The 17,839-nt window shown below is 44.8% G+C and overlaps 1 protein-coding gene across 1 annotated transcript in view; it reads left to right on the top strand.

The window, feature by feature from the left end:
* The window catches only part of ZNF704 (zinc finger protein 704), a 580,699-nt gene that overhangs the window by 495,078 nt on the left and 67,782 nt on the right, over positions 1–17,839 (top strand). The window contains exon 7 of the mRNA XM_086966998.1: positions 5,785–5,889. Within this exon, the coding sequence (XP_086823124.1) occupies positions 5,785–5,889 (105 nt within the window). The remainder of the gene's footprint in view (positions 1–5,784; positions 5,890–17,839) is intronic.

The following is a 17,839-nucleotide window of genomic DNA, read 5'->3' as shown; positions in this document are numbered from 1 at the left end:
CGAAAGGTGTTAGGTCAAACATGACTATATCGTCCGCGTACAGCAGGGAGTGAATACATTCAGTGGCTATCTTAGGAGGAGTGCATATCCCTTGTTGTAGTTGGGAAGGTAGGTCACTTAAATACAGTGAGAATAAAATTGGAGCCAGGAGGCAGGAGGCACCCTTGTTTCAGGCCATTTGATGTTCGTATTATCTTCGATAGGCCCTTGTCACTCCCCATTTGGACACGGCACCAGGTGTCACTATGTAGGTTCACTATCAAATGTAATAGCTGTTCCGGAATGCCCATTCTTCTTAACTTTGACCACAGGGTCGGTCTATCCACTCGATCGAAAGCTGTCGAGTAATCGATGAACGCTGCGTAAATAGTTTGTTTTTTCCCTGATGCATACTTGTCTGGAAGATTGCTACATTGTCGGTGACTGAGTGGTTTGGGCGAAATCCAGACTGAAACTTAGGGATCAGACCCAATGAGAAAGCCCAATTTTTCAGCCTATCCAGGATTTCTGCTGCGAAAATCTTCCCAGCAGCATCCATGAGGGCAATTTGCCTATAGTTTCCCGGTATGTTTCTTTTTCCTTTTTTGTAAATCGGGATTATAATACTTCCTTTCCAGGAGTTTGGCATTTGGCCACTGTCGAATATATAATTAAATAGCGGCGAGAGCACCAGTCCCCACTCTTTATGATCGGTTTGATAAACCTTGATAGGTATCTGATCGGGGCCAGATGCACCCGTGCTCCTTGCCTTCCTGATATTCGTAGAGACTGACACTGCCGATGTTTTATTGATCTTAGTATCTTTGGTTTCCACAATTTGTCCTTCCGCCTCTTCATTTTTAATAGACTTGTTCTGTTTATATAGCTCACGAAGATAAATATCCCAGTTTTCTTCTGAAACAGGAGTTGCTTCCAGCTTTTTTTTGGATCCCGTCATTATTGCAATCAGTGTCCAATATTTGCGCTGGTTGTTTTGTTTAGCTGCTTGTCGGATTTCAATCCAATTGAAGTCCTGCTTCAGTTTTTTCTGTTTAGTTTTTTCTCGTCGTATTTGATTCTTTAATCTATTGATTTCCTTTTTGTTTGCTGACGAGAAGTTCAGATACTGGGCGCGTAACAACCTATTGAGTTGCTTTACGACTGGTTGGTTCCAGTTTTTATTCTTACTTCTCCATTTACTTTTTACTGATCTGTTGTGTTCTAACTTACTTTGCAGAGCTTGTTTGAGATTATTTGTTAATTGTTCAAAATTCTTTATAAGATCATCTGAGTATATGGTAGTCAACATATTAGTTTCGGAAATGAATAGCCTCAGATAGTCCAGATTTTCTGTCCCCCAATAAATGCGACGCCTCGTTATGTTTACTTCCATTTTTGTTGTATGAAATATTGGCTGGTTATAAAAGGAGGACTGTGCAATCCAATGGGTTGAAAGGTTTAGAAGAGCATGATCACTTTCCTCATTGAATATAATCGATAGTTGAATCATTTGTTCTTTTTCTTCGATCCCGCATATAAGATAATCCAAGGTAGAGGGAGATCCATTTCCTTTCCTTGTGTATGATGCTGGTATGTCACCGTTGATGTTACCATTTAGTATAGTCCCATTAATACTGGAGAGAAAAGATAATAGTGCGCGTCCTCTCTTATCTGATTTAGATCCTTTTGGGAATTCAGGGAGTGATATTTCCAAAGATTCCTCTTTGAAAAGACGAGCCCATTTCTTTATCTCACAGTTTGAAATTTTAGCGTTCAAGTCTCCCATTATAATATATGGCAAGTGAGATTGATCTTCAATGATATGAGTGATAATCTCCATTAGGCGGTCAAACAGCGAATCATTGTTATTACTGGGAGGTGCATAGATATTGAAAAGTAATATTTTTTCAAGTTTGGCTGACGTTTGAGTTCTAAGGGATACTTTTAAGCATTGTAGATTGTCTATGTTTGTATCAATTATTTCTTGTGACCAAGAGTGATCTTCTTTTAATAATATTGCCAGACCACCCTTGGCGTGTCCCCTTCTAGATCTTTTTGCCAAAGTTTCATATACATAGTATCCTTTTTGAGTAAAGGTATTAGTTAACCATGTTTCCTGGAGGGCAATGATATCAGGGAAGTTTTTAATTGCGTGTTTCATTTTTATATCAGTTTTCCCCGCCAAGTTCCAGGACAATAACGTCAGACCTTTGCTAAACTTGATATTGTTGTGAGTTTACCGTTTTTTTGCTGTTTAAGGTTTCTGATAACCATGCCCACGATTTTATTGAGTTCTCAGTGTTACTAGAGCTTGAGTTCCGGGACCATACTGACCTCTCACCTGGTATTACTTGTATTTTAAGTGACTCTTTCCTCATAATATTTAATGCTGAATCTCCCCAATTAAAATTGTTGTTTTCTTCTTTTCTTCTGTTAATTTGTCCTAATATACCTTTGTTTTGATTGTTGGTTTGAAGATCTTCCACCGAGATTACATCATAGCCATTTTTGTGTAGAATTTCCTTCTCTCTGATTATTATTCCAGGCAAAACTGGGGAATAAAAAGATACCTGTACTAGTTTATTATTTTCTTTTATTGGAAAGAGTACTAGGTCAATTTCTTTGCTTGTCAGAGAGTTCAGGGATGGTATTTCTTGTAAGAGATTGATTATTCTACTACGGTTCAACGGCTCCTTATCTGAGGGAAATAGTTCTTCAATAGTTATGTGTTTAGATGGAATTACTTCCCATGATTGAGGTTTATTATCAAGTAGTTCTTTTATGTCCATGATATTTTGCGTAGTTGATCTGTTTTCTATCGGTGGACAAAAATCGTCTGCTTTTGGGTTTAAGGGTTTTGCTGACGGTATTTGTTGAGTTTCCGGAGAGATCACCAAATTTAAGGGAATGAATTTTTGGAATTTAAGCTTATTCCCTTTTTTTCTCTGTATTCTCCTCAAAGGTTTTCTCTTCTTCTTCCCTTTTGCTTTTTCCCTAGCATTACTTTTTTCAGACTGTCCTCCTTGGCTGAGATCCTGTTCAGCAGTAACTCCCGATGACTCTGCTTTATTTTCCCCGCTAATCTGATCTCGATTATAATCCGATACTTTATTCGAAAAGATAGGATAATGTTTAGTTTTGCTTTCGGTGATGGTTTCTGATTCTTCTTTGAACAGTTTTTTAAGTGAATATGTGATGAGAGGTTTTTCCTTGTTTCTTAGTCCCTTAGTCTTAGTCTTAATTATTAGTACGTCGTTCGTTTGCGTACTTGCTTCCTGTTGTTTTGGGGTCGCACTTCCATTTTTATGAAAATCATCTATTTGTTGTGATCGACTGCTCCGGGTTGTTTTGGTGAAACTTTAGTTTGATCTTTTTTCTTTTTTTCTTCAACCAGGAATTTAAGTATTCCTATTTGTACGTCTAAAGTATCGTCCGAGTTAGCTAGAATTTGACCAAGATGAGTTAGTACTGATTCCAAGATTTCTTGCAATGAAAAGAGTGCTTTTGACAGGGGAGAGACAGTATTTACAGAATTAGGATTAATAAAATTAGGGTCAGATAGGTTGGCCAGATTAGTATAAAGGTTAGGCGATTTTTCTGGTGAACTGGTTAGCGGATGTTTTTGACTTGGTGATATTTCAGTTTTTTCTTCTTCGGTCTTCGTGTTATGATTTACAGATACTTCGAAGAATAAGTCGTTGTCCTGGGTTTTTATAGGTGTTATAGATGTTATTTGAGACGTATCTGGGAATGATTTTTGACGTTCTTCCGAGAGAGAGATATTTGCCAAATTACTTTCGATTGTTATCTGACCTTGTTTATAGGGTTTTTGATCTGAAAAAAGTAACGAATCATGTTCAACCTTATTTGTTGAGGGATCCAGCTTATTTTGATCATCAATTGAATATGGAGATAGATACTTTTTCTTGGTGAGGGTAGAGAAGTATTGACTTATAGCTGGAGTACTTGATATTTGTCCAGGTTTCAGTGATTTGTCTACAGATTTTCTTACAGCTGCGTCTGTTCCCATACGCCTCATGTAGATTGTCCGTGAGCGTAGTTTTTTTAGAGCCCTCATAATTGGGGTCGGAAATCTACTTTATAGATTATAGTAGTCGCAGCTGGTTTTGTGTAGTTGTAATAACTTTCTCTCACAGTCACAGTTGATCAGTAAAGAGTGGGGGAAGTTTGCAAGTCGGTTTCAGTATTTGGTTGAGTAAGTTCCTCGTGTGCTGGACGTTAGTGGGGTGGCCCGTCCCGTCCTCGGTCGTCCCCGGACGGCCTCAGACGGCCCGCCCTTTGTCCGGGCTTCGTTCCGCGCTTGGTCCCGCGCGCGTCCCGCGTCGCGGGAGACTAATTGATTTTTGAACGTTTCGTCAATGGGCGTGTCCGTGGGCGTGTCGCCTGGGGGAAGAGGAACCAGCTGATCCCAGCTTGGAATTCTGGTCCTCGCAGTCCCCCAGGCTAGGCGCGCTGTAGTTTTTCGCCCTGCCTCAACCCTTCTGACTCCAGCTGGGAGCGACAGGCAGAGCGTGCGGATTGCAGCTCACGCTCACACCAGCGAGTCAAGGGGAGGCGCGCCACGGAGCAACAAACAAAGACAGCGTCAGCTCAGGCACAGCAGCTCAGAACACAATCGGTAAGCGGAGGTAGAGATCCCTCGCCAGGCACGAGTAAGCAGCAGTTCACAGAAACCAAATAGCGGTGAGTGGCGCCCGCGAAGCGGGTGTCACGAAGCTTTGTCCTGCCTCGTCAGTGGGCGTGTCTGTGGGCGTGTCGCCTGGGGGAAGAGGAACCAGCTGATCCCAGCTTGGAATTCTGGTCCTCGCAGTCCCCCAGGCTAGGCGCGCTGTAGTTTTTCGCCCTGCCTCAACCCTTCTGACTCCAGCTGGGAGCGACAGGCAGAGCGTGCGGATTGCAGCTCACGCTCACACCAGCGAGTCAAGGGGAGGCGCGCCACGGAGCAACAAACAAAGACAGCGTCAGCTCAGGCACAGCAGCTCAGAACACAATCGGTAAGCGGAGGTAGAGATCCCTCGCCAGGCACGAGTAAGCGGCAGTTCACAGAAACCAAATAGCGGTGAGTGGCGCCCGCGAAGCGGGTGTCACGAAGCTTTGTCCTGCCTCGTCAGTGGGCGTGTCCGTGGGCGTGTCGCCTGGGGGAAGAGGAACCAGCTGATCCCAGCTTGGAATTCTGGTCCTCGCAGTCCCCCAGGCTAGGCGCGCTGTAGTTTTTCGCCCTGCCTCAACCCTTCTGACTCCAACTGGGAGCGACAGGCAGAGCGTGCGGATTGCAGCTCACGCTCACACCAGCGAGTCAAGGGGAGGCGCGCCACGGAGCAACAAACAAAGACAGCGTCAGCTCAGGCACAGCAGCTCAGAACACAATCGGTAAGCGGAGGTAGAGATCCCTCGCCAGGCACGAGTAAGCAGCAGTTCACAGAAACCAAATAGCGGTGAGTGGCGCCCGCGAACCTTAATTGATTTGACCTAAAATATCTTTGGTGTGTCCAGATTGCACAAATTGACCGCTTGATTGAGAAAGTTTGAAACCTTTTGTTGTTAATTTGCAATGCTTTCAGGTGCCAAAATAGGCTTTTGACAAAGGTCTTCCAAAATGTAGGCTTTAGGGTTCTGTGGTTTTCAATTCCTGTCTAAAGATAATGGAAAAATGTTTCTGCTGCTTCCTTACACATTCACTGAGCTATAGTGTATAAACTTCCTGCAGGTATTGCAACCAAACTGTCATGAAGGCAAGTACCATTTTAAAAGAGTTAAGAAAATATTCTGCTTTTTCTTTGACAGGCCACCTCTCCAGTGAATATTCCAGGATCAGCAAAGTTTACCCCTAATGGCAATAACTTTAGCATCTCTTGGCAGTCTCCTCCTGTTACCTTCACAGGTACTCCGGTAAGTCGAATACAAAAAGATTGCCACATAATGAATAATTTAGTAGAGATTAGCTGTACACCTTTATAATACCGATGTGTGATTTACTTATTAGAAGCCAGTTGTGACAAATAGGTCAAATAGAATAAACCTATGCCGCAATTACATATTCCATTGCAATGTAAATGTTAATCGAGAATTTCAGTGAAAATTTCATATTAATTTCTCATTCCAAATCTGATGTAGACCATGCAGATTTCTCTACCACTATAAATACTATTGTTAAAATTCTCCTTTTGAAAATGCATTTCCTGATTCAGCTCTCCACACATCGCGCACTGCATTGTGCAATAACCACACTCCACGCGGTCACTTGAAGCGTAAAAGGCCATTTTATTAGGACAAGGTTGCGAACACTTAAACTTTATTAAACATTACATAAATGCAACTATAACTTCTTTAACATAAAACCTAAAGTTCAATTAGCCCTTCGTCATTCTCAAACACCATCTCATCCTCCTCCCTCCTCCCCTTTCACTTTCTGACCTCCTTCCATATCCCCACTTTCACCTTCTCTTACCCTCCAAAATATCCTCTCCTGAATTTCCTTTGTTCCTCATTGCACCCACCGCCCCGCAATCAGTCACCTGTGCACCCTTCCCTCCTAGAGGTGGATTGCCTGTATGTGACTCACCACCCCTCCAAAGTACTGCAAACCAGGGAACCCCCATAGGGAGGATACCTGCCCGCCCCCACCCCTCCCCGGAGAGCCTGTGCACCTTTCGCCCAGTACTCCCTGCGGCACCAGATGGATTAATTCCACAACTTACTGACCGCATCCTGCAGTTCCATCATATAATATGCATTCCCCAGCTGGAAAGGTGCACCCCATCATCCCTGAACAAGACCGACTCTTCCTCCCTAAGACCCATGTGCGCAACCACCTTGATGTCTCTTGCCCGGCAAAAAACCCCCATGGCCCTATTCAATTTCCAGCAAGCCTGTTTGATAGCTGTGTGTTTGACAGCCCCCCTCCATACTCTGCGAAGCACAAACTCAGTCCAAATCATGCATATTTCAGAGAAATTCCTCTTTATCGCACCAGATCCCTCTGCATGTGTTAAAGCAATGCCAGTCCTGTTTGTCATCCATTTTCCCTTCTTTCCCATCTGCCATTTGGTATCTGTCTGGACATCGGCAACCACCAAATACTTAGCGCCATCTGTTACCTTGTCTGCCACAGGCGCCGCAGCTGCAACTGTTTTTGACATCCCTATGCCCCTTGCTACCACCTCACCCACTCCAACAGACGAACAGGTCTTCCCTTTCAAACTCGTGTCTCCCCATCCCATGCCATCAACCAGTCTCCATTAACTGAGAGTCCGCTGTGTATCACTTTGACTTGCCCCAGCTGCTGTTGCTCCGTTTTACTGTGGGTTTTACCTTTGGAGCACGCTGCAACCTGTTCCTCATCATCTCGTACTTCTCCCTCCTCCCATTCATTGCTTTCATCCTCATATTCCAGCACCAGCTCAGCCTTACTCTCAAACGCACCATACACAGGCTACTGCACCATTCTCTTTTTTCCTTGAATAGGCATTTCCTTCTACACAGAGTCATCTTTCACTGCTGGTCCACCTGCGCGCGCCCTTGCCAGAGGATAGACAGCTGCAATCCCCCTTACTGCTTCAGGCCAGCATCCCGGGACCATCTTGTGCCCCGCTGGCATCACCACTTTCCTACCAGCCTCAATCACTGGTCTCGCTCTCCCCCCCAGGCTGCTTCAACCTGGGGGTCCTGTGCCCACTGGGCCTCACCGCCATGCAGGCGGTCCCTGTCCCCTTTCGGAGAGTCTGTTCATCGGAGACCCAGACCCACTGGCCCACGCCTGCCTGTCCCCCTACCTCTCTCCCCCCTCCTGCTCCCCAATAGGGGGATCCCATCCCACCCCAGAGATTCTGCAGTAGCCTGATCCCTGGCCTTGCACATCCTGGTCCACCTCTCCTTTGTCTCTTGAATGATGCAGCACTGTTCTTTAATGCGTGGTTCTAGATCCAGCCCTTCCCATCTGGGCAGCATGGGGAATAGGTCCTCACCCCCTCCCACCTCCCACATCCCTCTGACCACAGGCCCCCCTTCTAACCCAGGGGCTCTTTTTCCTTCAAGACAACCTGAGGCCCCAGCCCATCTAGATTTTTTCACTACTGGGCCCAGGTTGCTTGTTGCTAATTCATCCCTGCATTCATATTCACTCCTGGGGGGAGGCTCCTAGATTGGTCTAACGGCCCACTCCCCCTGAGGGCTCACTCGGCAGTGTGCTGGTGCTGGCACCTGCACTCCACAGCACCGGCTCTGTGTTGGGCAGCTCCGCTCCCCGCCCCCCTCCTTACCCGGCTCTGTGTGGTCAGGGAGCCACACGGGCAGGCTCCTTCTCCTGCCTCTGCACTTGGCTCCTGATGCGTCCTTCTTCCCGGCCCGCCCCAGCCTCCAGGCAGTTTACCAACAGGTGGCAGTTCAGACAGACACACCGCGACCACTGCTGCAACTACGCCGTACGCGAAGCGCGTCAGGCGAAACTTACCTACCCACGTCTGATCCAGCAGACTGGGCCGAAGCAGGTCCACTCGGCCTGCCCTGCCCAGCACCAGTAACTTGGTCTGGACTGCATCATTATCGGGTTCTGCCATCAGGCATGCGGTCATACCTGGAGCCAGGTAGGCCCTAGCAAAGACGAGTCGGACTGCCTGAAAGGGGGATGGCACTGACTTCTATAACCCCTCTAACTTCCCTTAAACCTAACTATGCCAAATAACTTTTATTAAACCTTTCCCTCCCGGTGGTGCATTGGTGTTAGGAAGAGGCCCTCTCCTGACACCTTTATATACCTACCTACTCCCGCCCCTTCGCCTAACTAACCTCACCCCTCCACCTTGTCCTTCCAATATGGCACGAAGTACCCCGGGGGAAGACTGGTCTGCGACCCTCACTTTCCTCGGGGGCCAGCATAGCCACTTTTGGCAATAGTTTACTGTATCATCAGTGAGGCATGACACATATATGCTTTCAATAGGAGCCAGCCATCATGCTTTTTAGGAAATAAAGTACATGTAACTCTCTGCAGCAAGCAGGGTGCATTATTGTGACACAGAAACATGCAGGACACATTGCAAGTAAACATGTGAAATCACAAATGAAAGCAAAGTAGATACTAAAGGCGCATACCTCATGCATTGCCTGTACTGTGTCATGTCAGAATATGTGCCCCTCTTACAGAGGGTGCTGTCAACCCTTTACCTCAGGATGCTTTTGGCACCACTGATGGAGCTCTGTGCAGAGCTGTGCTTCCAAGACAGCACCCGGTGGGTAATCCCTTGGACTACTTTGGCAGTCCATGCTGGAAAACACACTTCTGGAATCCTTGGTAGGCAGCCATTGCTATTTCTGGGTTTTCCTCTGTCCACTGGAGGCCATTAACCTCTTCAGTACCATGACTGACTCAACTGCTCCTGGTGGTCACGTACCAATAGCCTCCAAGGTGCAGGTGTGTCCCGAGCTCCTAGAGACCCCCGCCAGCTCTGTTCATGGGTGGCAGGCCTCTTGCCTAAGAGCTCCTGACTGGGTCTGGACCATGGGGGGCCCATTCCATGTAGTTTGCAGGGGGGCCCTCTCAAGTTTCGCTACTCCACCGGCCAGACCCCTGCGTCTCCCAGTGAGCACAGGCCACCTGACCCAAGGCAGCTCGAGGCGTTAGACGAAGGTCACTGAGGAGAGAGTGTATTTCCAACCAGGAAGACAGACTTCTTCACTTCTGAAGATGGAAATGCATGACTGCAACACATACTTGAAAACCTTACCATGCACCATTCAAAGGGGTTGATTTGGGTATTGAAGTATTGATGAAGACTACTAGAGAGAGATGGTGACTTGACAGGGATCAGAAGAAAATTCTGTGCACTGTTAAGAAAAAATACTCACATTTCCAAACAATTGAGCCCCAATATTGCTCACTGGGTGTACACAGGATATGCACAATGTCTTTATGTTCAAGGAATTATTAAAAATGAATAATACTAATTGAAATGCGTATTTAGTGTTTATCACAAGTTTCAAAGTCCATAAATTCATGCTTTTGTCTTCCAGGACTGAAATTTAGACATGTAAATCATTATTTGAACGATTTTATCAAGTTATGTTGTGCACAGATGCTTACAACCAATCAGTCGGTTACATTGTTGAAATACTGACAGAAATGTATTTATTTACTTTAGTTAAGTGGCTCTGCTGATTGAGTAGCGATGTCAGCAGTAATGTCCGAACGTAATGTTCCATGAAGGGGCAAGCCAAGATCGTAAATGGCCTGAGGCAGGCTGCTGTATAAAGGGGGTCTGTGGGTACCGGACTACTTTTGACAAAAGTAAAGTTACATCCTTGCCTTAGGTTGTATGATATTACATAGCAGAGCCTAATGAACAAAGTGCTTTTAAGTGATGTCACAATAGCAAAAATGAAGTTACTGTGATTGTTATCTGCACATCAAATCCATATTAACAATTTATTGATTTACTTAAAAAAAAGAAAACTTGTATTAACTGTTTCTCAATGTAAAGAGTGTATGTTGAAACAGCTATAATGTAAGAAAATTGGACTATTAGTTGTGCAGGATTTGAGGCCTGTACAAGCAATAGGTCTACAAGTATGCCCTCTCTGGGAACCAAGCCCCCTATTGTAGTTCTTGACTTCCTCAGAGTAGCAGATCAGAACAGTCCACGGCCTAGTCAACGGGGGTGATGTGGTCTAGTAATCACCATTCGCTGGCACTCAATAAAATTGTCCAGTCTGTGCTTTTTCTTTAGAAACGGAAAAGTGCATTTACACTACTAAATACTGCACAGTAATTTACAAATATACATAAGGATGGTGGAAATAGCTTTGATGACAATACATGCCACACCCCTAAACAGTAGTGGCAGCTACTGGTTTCGGGTGGTGGGGGGAGGGCAGCTTACCTGGTCATGGAGAGATCCACTGGTCCTGGGATCACCTGTAGGCAGAGTCCTTAGTCCATTAAAGCATCAGGTGGCTTGTCCTTTCAGTTGCCCATGGTGCTGCTACCATCCAGTTCCAGTGTCCGAGCCCCACAACAACCCTCCCTCTCTTGTGTCCCTTTTTGACTGGGGTGGAAGGTTCTAGAAGTAAGGAACCCCTGGCCAATCCTAAGGTGCCACATTACTGAGGCGATCCAAGGACAGGAAACAGGTAAGATAAAATGTGTTTATTATGCTGGACCGTCAGGCAGAGCAGCAACAGCCCAGCTCATGGTTCAACTGTCTTTTCAAACCCCCGGTGCAGAACATTCATACTTCAAGGTTCTGCACCAAAGAGGGTTCAATACAAGAGTTCGCGTGCTGAGCTCGTGAAAAGAGAAGCACAAGCCACTACATGGGTCTTTCCCAAAAACATAAAGAATAGAAGAAAACAACCTAAGGAAGAGAAGAAATAAGGTAAAGAAAGTGAAAGAAGAAATCATGCAAAATACTACAAAATTACAACTCTAACCTGAGAAATAACAGTAAAGGATACTCCTGTAAGACAAAAGCTAACAATATAACCAGGAGTATTTCAATGATGAAATATGGTGACAAACCTGTAAAGAAAAAGAACAAATGACAAATACCATTATGTCCTAAATCTCAAAGGAATGTTTTTGGTCCTAGAACTGCGTCTCAGAATATTTTCTTCAACATTAGAATAACTAGAATTTCCATCAAAACTGGATGCATTAGATAAAGGAAGAACAACATTAGATTTATCTAAAAAAACATTTGTTCCACCATTGACCATTCCCAAGTTTGACAGAATCTCCTTTGACTTCAATCACATTGATAGGAGGAGAAATTTTGGGTCCTCCTTTCCACACATGAACCGGTTATTTTTCACACACACAATCACCAACAACCAACTCAAACTCCTTGGTCCTTTTCCTGCTGTCCTGAGAAAAGTACACACAAGCGAACTTTTGAGATGTTTGATTCCACTAGTGACAAGAAAATCTTCAACTTCAGTAGCAATGAATTGGGGGGCATTATCTGTCACCAAGAATTCAGGGAAACCTTCTTTCAGAAATATTCCTTTAAGAAATTCAATAACAGATAAAGAAGTCATTTCTCTGACAAGCTTGACCTCAGACCATTTGTTGTAATAATCCATTAAAACCATTGCAAATTTACATGAAGAGTCAAGAGCATGAAAGGGACCAATAATATCTATCCCTAATTTGACCCAAGGTGCAGAAGGCAAAGCAATGGAAAACAAAGGAGGGTGGACAACTTTGCACACTTATAACTACTCCCGCACACAACGCACAACTTAACAGCATCTTCATTCTCCTTATCCATGTTGGGCCACCAGAAAGAAAGTCTCACTCTCCTTTTAGTCAAGGTAGTGACCAGGTGTCCCTCATGAGCACGTACAATGATGCTAGACCTCAAACACACAGGGGGAATGAGTTATCACTCCTCATGAGCAAACCATCCTCAATAGACAAATCATCAGCAACTTGTACATAAGTCTTAAGCTCAAACTTGAGATTTCTCTCCTTGGGCCAACCTGTCTCCTCATGCTTCATGACAGACAACAAGGATGAATCCTTGGCCAGCGCACCACGCCAATCACGCTCCATGATAGCACACAATTGAGGGATGTCTTTAGCAGCAACAATGTATTCTTCCTTGTCATCCTCACATACACTTAAAGGATCTTCCAAAATATCTGAAAAGCAGGACAAATAATCCGCACAACTACCAGGAATATGCTCAGGGGAAAAATCAAACTGAAGCAGTTTAGATGACAAACGAGCAATTCAAGGAATGAAGCCCCTAACATTCTTCCCACTCAAAATAAAAATCAACTGCTTATGGTCAGTTTGGAGACAAAATCTACTTCCCCATATGACATTTCTAAATGTCTTTACAGCCCACCAGCAAGCAAACAATTCCTTCTCAATTACAGAGTATTTTATCTCTGCCTGAGACAACACCCTTGAAGAAAATCCTATAGTCCTTACTCCATTCCCTTCTGCCTGAGTTAAGACAGCCCAAACACCAACATTACTAGCATCCACAGTCAAAGTGCATGGAAGATCAGGATCATAGAGCTTCAACACCCTAGGTGATGCAAGTGGTTCTTTTACCCAGTTAAACACTCTCTGACATTCATCAGACCACTCAAACCCAAATCCTTTCATAAGCATCTGAGAGAGGCCTCAATTTAGTTGCAAAATTTTGTATAAAACGGGATTAAAATTCACATTGGCCCAAAAATGACTTGAGAGTAGACTTATCAGAAGGTGGTTTAGATTTCACAATGGACTCTACTAGACTGGATTTTGGAAGAACACCTTGCTTGGTAACAAGATGTCCTAAATATTACACCTCTTCAGTTAGGAAAATGTACTTGTCTCTGTGTAGAACCACACCTTTGGACTGAAACCGAGACAACACCTCTTCCAGGAATTCATCATAAGTAGACCTGTCAGGAGCAAATATCTGAACATTGTCCTGAAAAACAGACAGTCCGTCAATACCCTTAAGCATGTTGTTCATCAAACGGTTAAATACTGATGCCGCTGACGCTAAGCCAAACGGCATACGGGCATACTGGTATGTGCCAAACAGAGAAACAAAATCAGTAAGATGCCTGGACTCGGGAGCTAACTCTACTTGATGGTAAGCAGACGCTAAATCAAGTTTAGAAAACACTTTAGCATCCCTCAGTCCCGCAAGAAGTTCATTAATGTTCGGGAGAGGGTTTGAGTCTTCCCATATTTCCTTATTCAGGCAGCGAAGATCAACACACACCCTTAATTCGCCATTCTGTTTCCTAACAACCACCCGCTGAGATAACCACAAAGATGAGTCCACAGGCTCAATAATCCTTTTCACACACAAAGAACTCAACTCCTTTTCCAAATCTTGTCTGATGCTGAAAGGGACATTTCTTAGTTTGTGTTTGACAGGTTTCGCACCATCCTTGACAATGATGGTGTGTTTGTAATCACATATTTTCCCAAGCTCCCCTGAAAAAACATGAGTAAATTTGTTGAAAATGTTCTCAAGATCTTCATGGTCTCATATATCACAGACTTGCTCACTGGTACCAGGCCTAAGCACCATTCCAAGCAACCCGTGGTGGAACCACCCCAGGATGTTCAGCCCTTTGTGAGCGGCATATACTTTCCCCAACATTTTCCTTCCTCTGAACTCCATAATGTCATAAATATTTCTAGAAAGATCAATCTCACGACCTCCATATTGAACTGCTTTCCGATCAGGGGGAATTAAGGGTCTATCAGGCCATGTTTTGTCAAAAAGATCCTGTGTTATCATGGAGATTCATCAACAAAAGGAGGAACCATAGACGGACTATATTTAACGGGGTCCAGTGTACATGTCCGAACGAACAGTGGCACAAGAAGGGTACAAAGTTCCCCAATGTGAGTAGAAATATGAATCTAGCATAACGAGAAAGCAAAAAGGAAAAAGGGCGGGGAATTTCCCTTTTCGGAACAAAAACCCTCACACACCCAGCAAGCTAGGTGTCATGCTTCATCATATGGGTTCTGCTCGTCGTCAGACTGGCGCTGCAATGTCTGACGGGCACCCACGATGGGGCTCTTTATCGGAGATCTTTTGTTCCAGCCATATTTTGCATGCGTGTAAGAGGGGAAGATAAATGCGGGTGAATTTGTAGTCGTGAAGTGAGTGTAGATTAAAAAAGGTAAGTCAATCCAGTGGGGACTTTATTGGTGTGGTTGACTCCCTTGATTAAAAAGTGGGAGGGGAGATATGCACTAGTGTAAGGTTCACAGTAAAAATCTACTACCCTCTGTTCAGGTCAACATGTTTCTTGCATTCTAAGCAATTCGTCAGGACCTAAGTGCAAAGTACTACACAGTGAATAAATAAATACAACCTTATGTCTTGAGGTCAATGGTAATGAAGGCCGATTGGTCCTGCCCTTAGTGATGCAACCCTAAGGATTTCCCTAAGGTGCCACAGCAGTCAGCTCCCGTGGAACCAGCACCTTTGAGTGAGGTACCCAAAACAGTGTGCTGTCTCAGCCGTCAGCACCTACCCCCACAGCGTCCGATTATGACTAGGAGCGACTGGCATACACTTTCCCCAAAATGTTCCTTCCTCTGAACTCCATAATGTCATAAATATTTCTGGAAAGATCAATCTCACGACCTCCATTTGAAACTGCTTTCCGATCAGGGGAAATTAAGGGTCTATCAGGCCATGTTTTGTCAAAAAGATCCTGTGTTATCATGGAGATTCGAGCACCCGAATCCACCAACAATCTTAAGATTTTATCTCCAACCTGGACTTCAACATAAGGGTCTACACAGAGTTCAGGATTGCCCACTTTAACTCCCTCACTGTGAACAACAACAACCATGTTACTTAAATCTCTAGTGACAATATCTTCATTATTATCATCTAAATTTTCGTCTATGACACACTTTACCATTGAAGACTGCTTATTTCTACTGGTTTGACAGACTTTTGCAAAGTGGCCTTGCTTGTATTATCCACCCCTGTCTCAACCCTCCTGCACAGCATGCTGAGACAATTCAAGATGGCTCCATCCAGAAGTCACTGGTCACATCTCTTCTGGGGGCCACAGCTCTGCCCCTTGCTGACATCACTGCCATGGCCTTTCCCACCAAAACCTCAAAGAGGAGCTCCCCCTCCTGTTTTGGCTCCAGAGGTCTTGGCTTCCTCCTTTGTTCATAGGTCCTGGGCTGTCCCAACCCTGGTACATTGTGACAGTAGATTAACGGATGCAGTTTTTCTTCCCCAACACTTCCTCCTCAGGAGCTGAGTGAAGCATTGTTTTGTGTTCCATCTGCTGGGGAGCAATGTAATCAGTGGCGTAGCTAGAGGGGCCGGTGGGGGCGGTCTGCCCCAGGCGGCACGATTTTGAGGGCGGCTGGCGGCAGCTGCGCAGCACTGGTGGCCTGCCACCCGTGGCCAGCCCTGGATTTACTGGGGGGAAATGTACAGTGACGGCAGTACACCCGGCCACACCGACACGTGCGGCAGCCGTGTGTGGGTCACAGGGCCATCAATCTTGTAGCGCACGAAAGCGCTACTAATGACAGATCCTTTTGTTACTTGCAGTTAATAAATAGTACGCCTTTTAATAAAGCACAGTGAGCTATGTAGGATATGTGACTACTACACCTTTAAACCTCCACTGACTCATGCTACACATCTTGTACACTGATTTATTGTCAATCTGTATGTTATATAAATCGGTCTGACACCCTGCATTGGGATGCGTAGCGCTATAAAAGAAATAAAATAGTGCTATTTAAATTGTGTGCAAATACTGGGACAGACCAAAACATCTGACATTCTTACAGTTCATGCACTTACATTAAGGGACCTAACAATGTCAAAAGCATGCCTCTCTTAAGTACCTGTGAAGAGATAACCAGCTGTGTGCTTATGTCTCCCTCCATTCCCTTTACATTAAAGTGTGAGGTTCCAGACCACTCATCAAAAGGGTGGTTACTCAGTTGAGTATGTGTGCTTTGGCAGCGGCTGTTCTCTGGGAGCTGGGAGAAGTTAGTGTTGTGCATGCAGCACCTCTGTTTGTTCCGACCTTTCTCCGGCATTGGAGTAGAGAGTGGCGTCGTAACTTTAACCCTGACAATCCACCAGCGCTGCTCGCCGTCCTTTTTCCGCAGAAACCCCCTCCCCCACTACCGGCCATGGGCGGCAATCTGAGGGATAGCCCCGGGCGCCAGAAGCTCTAGCTACACCCCTGAATGTAATTAACTTGGGCCAACAGGTTGACAAAAGACCTGGACTCTGATCCTGAGCTGAGCCACAGAAATATGAGAATTTTGCACAGCCAATAAGGTGTACATTTGTCTGCTTGGGAACTGGATAATCAATCTTGGCACACATACACAAGTATGATGTCTTGCTGTACTCTGTAGGCCAAAGGGAAGCAAACCTCTAAGGCAGATTTCCCCCTGTCACTCTAGACAATACAGTAAACAATTCTGACTTTGCCTATGAGTGCCCGCTGTTATTATAAGGCCTAACCAGGTCAATATCTAATCCTGCAGAGTCTCCTCTGAGCCAGGCTACCTGTGAGCAGTTACCGGGCTTTGTATGACTGTAGTCTCACACGCACAGCCCTCACATGTGTGCACATGCATGTGCACATGTGTTCACATGTAACCATCCAAGTGCCTCTTACAATTGCTGCTTTGCAACGGCTTACATTAAAATGTGGACACTGGAAATAAACATGCGCAATACATTTACAATGTGATTATCATGGGTGAGACACTAGTTGTGAGGCTCACCCACAGTAAAAAGTCCAAACCAGGTGAACCAAAATGAAAATCCAGGCGGATTAAATGGGCAGAACCCATTATGCAACATGTAATCACAATTAAGTAGTCCTCAGGGAAAGGGTGCCTATCAAACTCGTTGAGAGCCCATCTCTTGTTGGCATCTTGCTTTGTCCTTAGTGTCCCTTTTATTCCAATTCACCTTAGTTTTGGCTTTTTGGCAAGAAAGTTTAAAACATTGCTGCCTTGATGCAGATTTCTTGATGTTGTGCTTCAAAGAATACCTCAGGAGCATATAAAGATCTCTCAAGCCAAGGTTTATTTCACTCTATCACACATTCATCTTGTCCTGAACTGTTTTTATCAAGAAAGCATTGATAGGACTCTCCTGCACACAACTCTGCCTACTCCTCATCTCACTCAGGAGCAAATGTTTTTGTCTCAAACGGCTCACAGAGATGAATATTTTTACTGCAAACTTTACTTCGAAGTTCAAGCCATTTGCCTCCTAGATGAGCAAAAAGCCTTCCGCTTAACTCCTTGGACGCTCATGACGAGCTCAGCTCGTCATGATGTACACCTCCATACACTCATGACGAG

This window comes from Lissotriton vulgaris, chromosome 4_1 (genome assembly GCF_964263255.1).
Source record: "Lissotriton vulgaris chromosome 4_1, aLisVul1.2, whole genome shotgun sequence".
Classification (NCBI taxonomy): domain Eukaryota; kingdom Metazoa; phylum Chordata; class Amphibia; order Caudata; family Salamandridae; genus Lissotriton; species Lissotriton vulgaris.
This window is presented reverse-complemented; position numbering and strand designations above follow the sequence as displayed.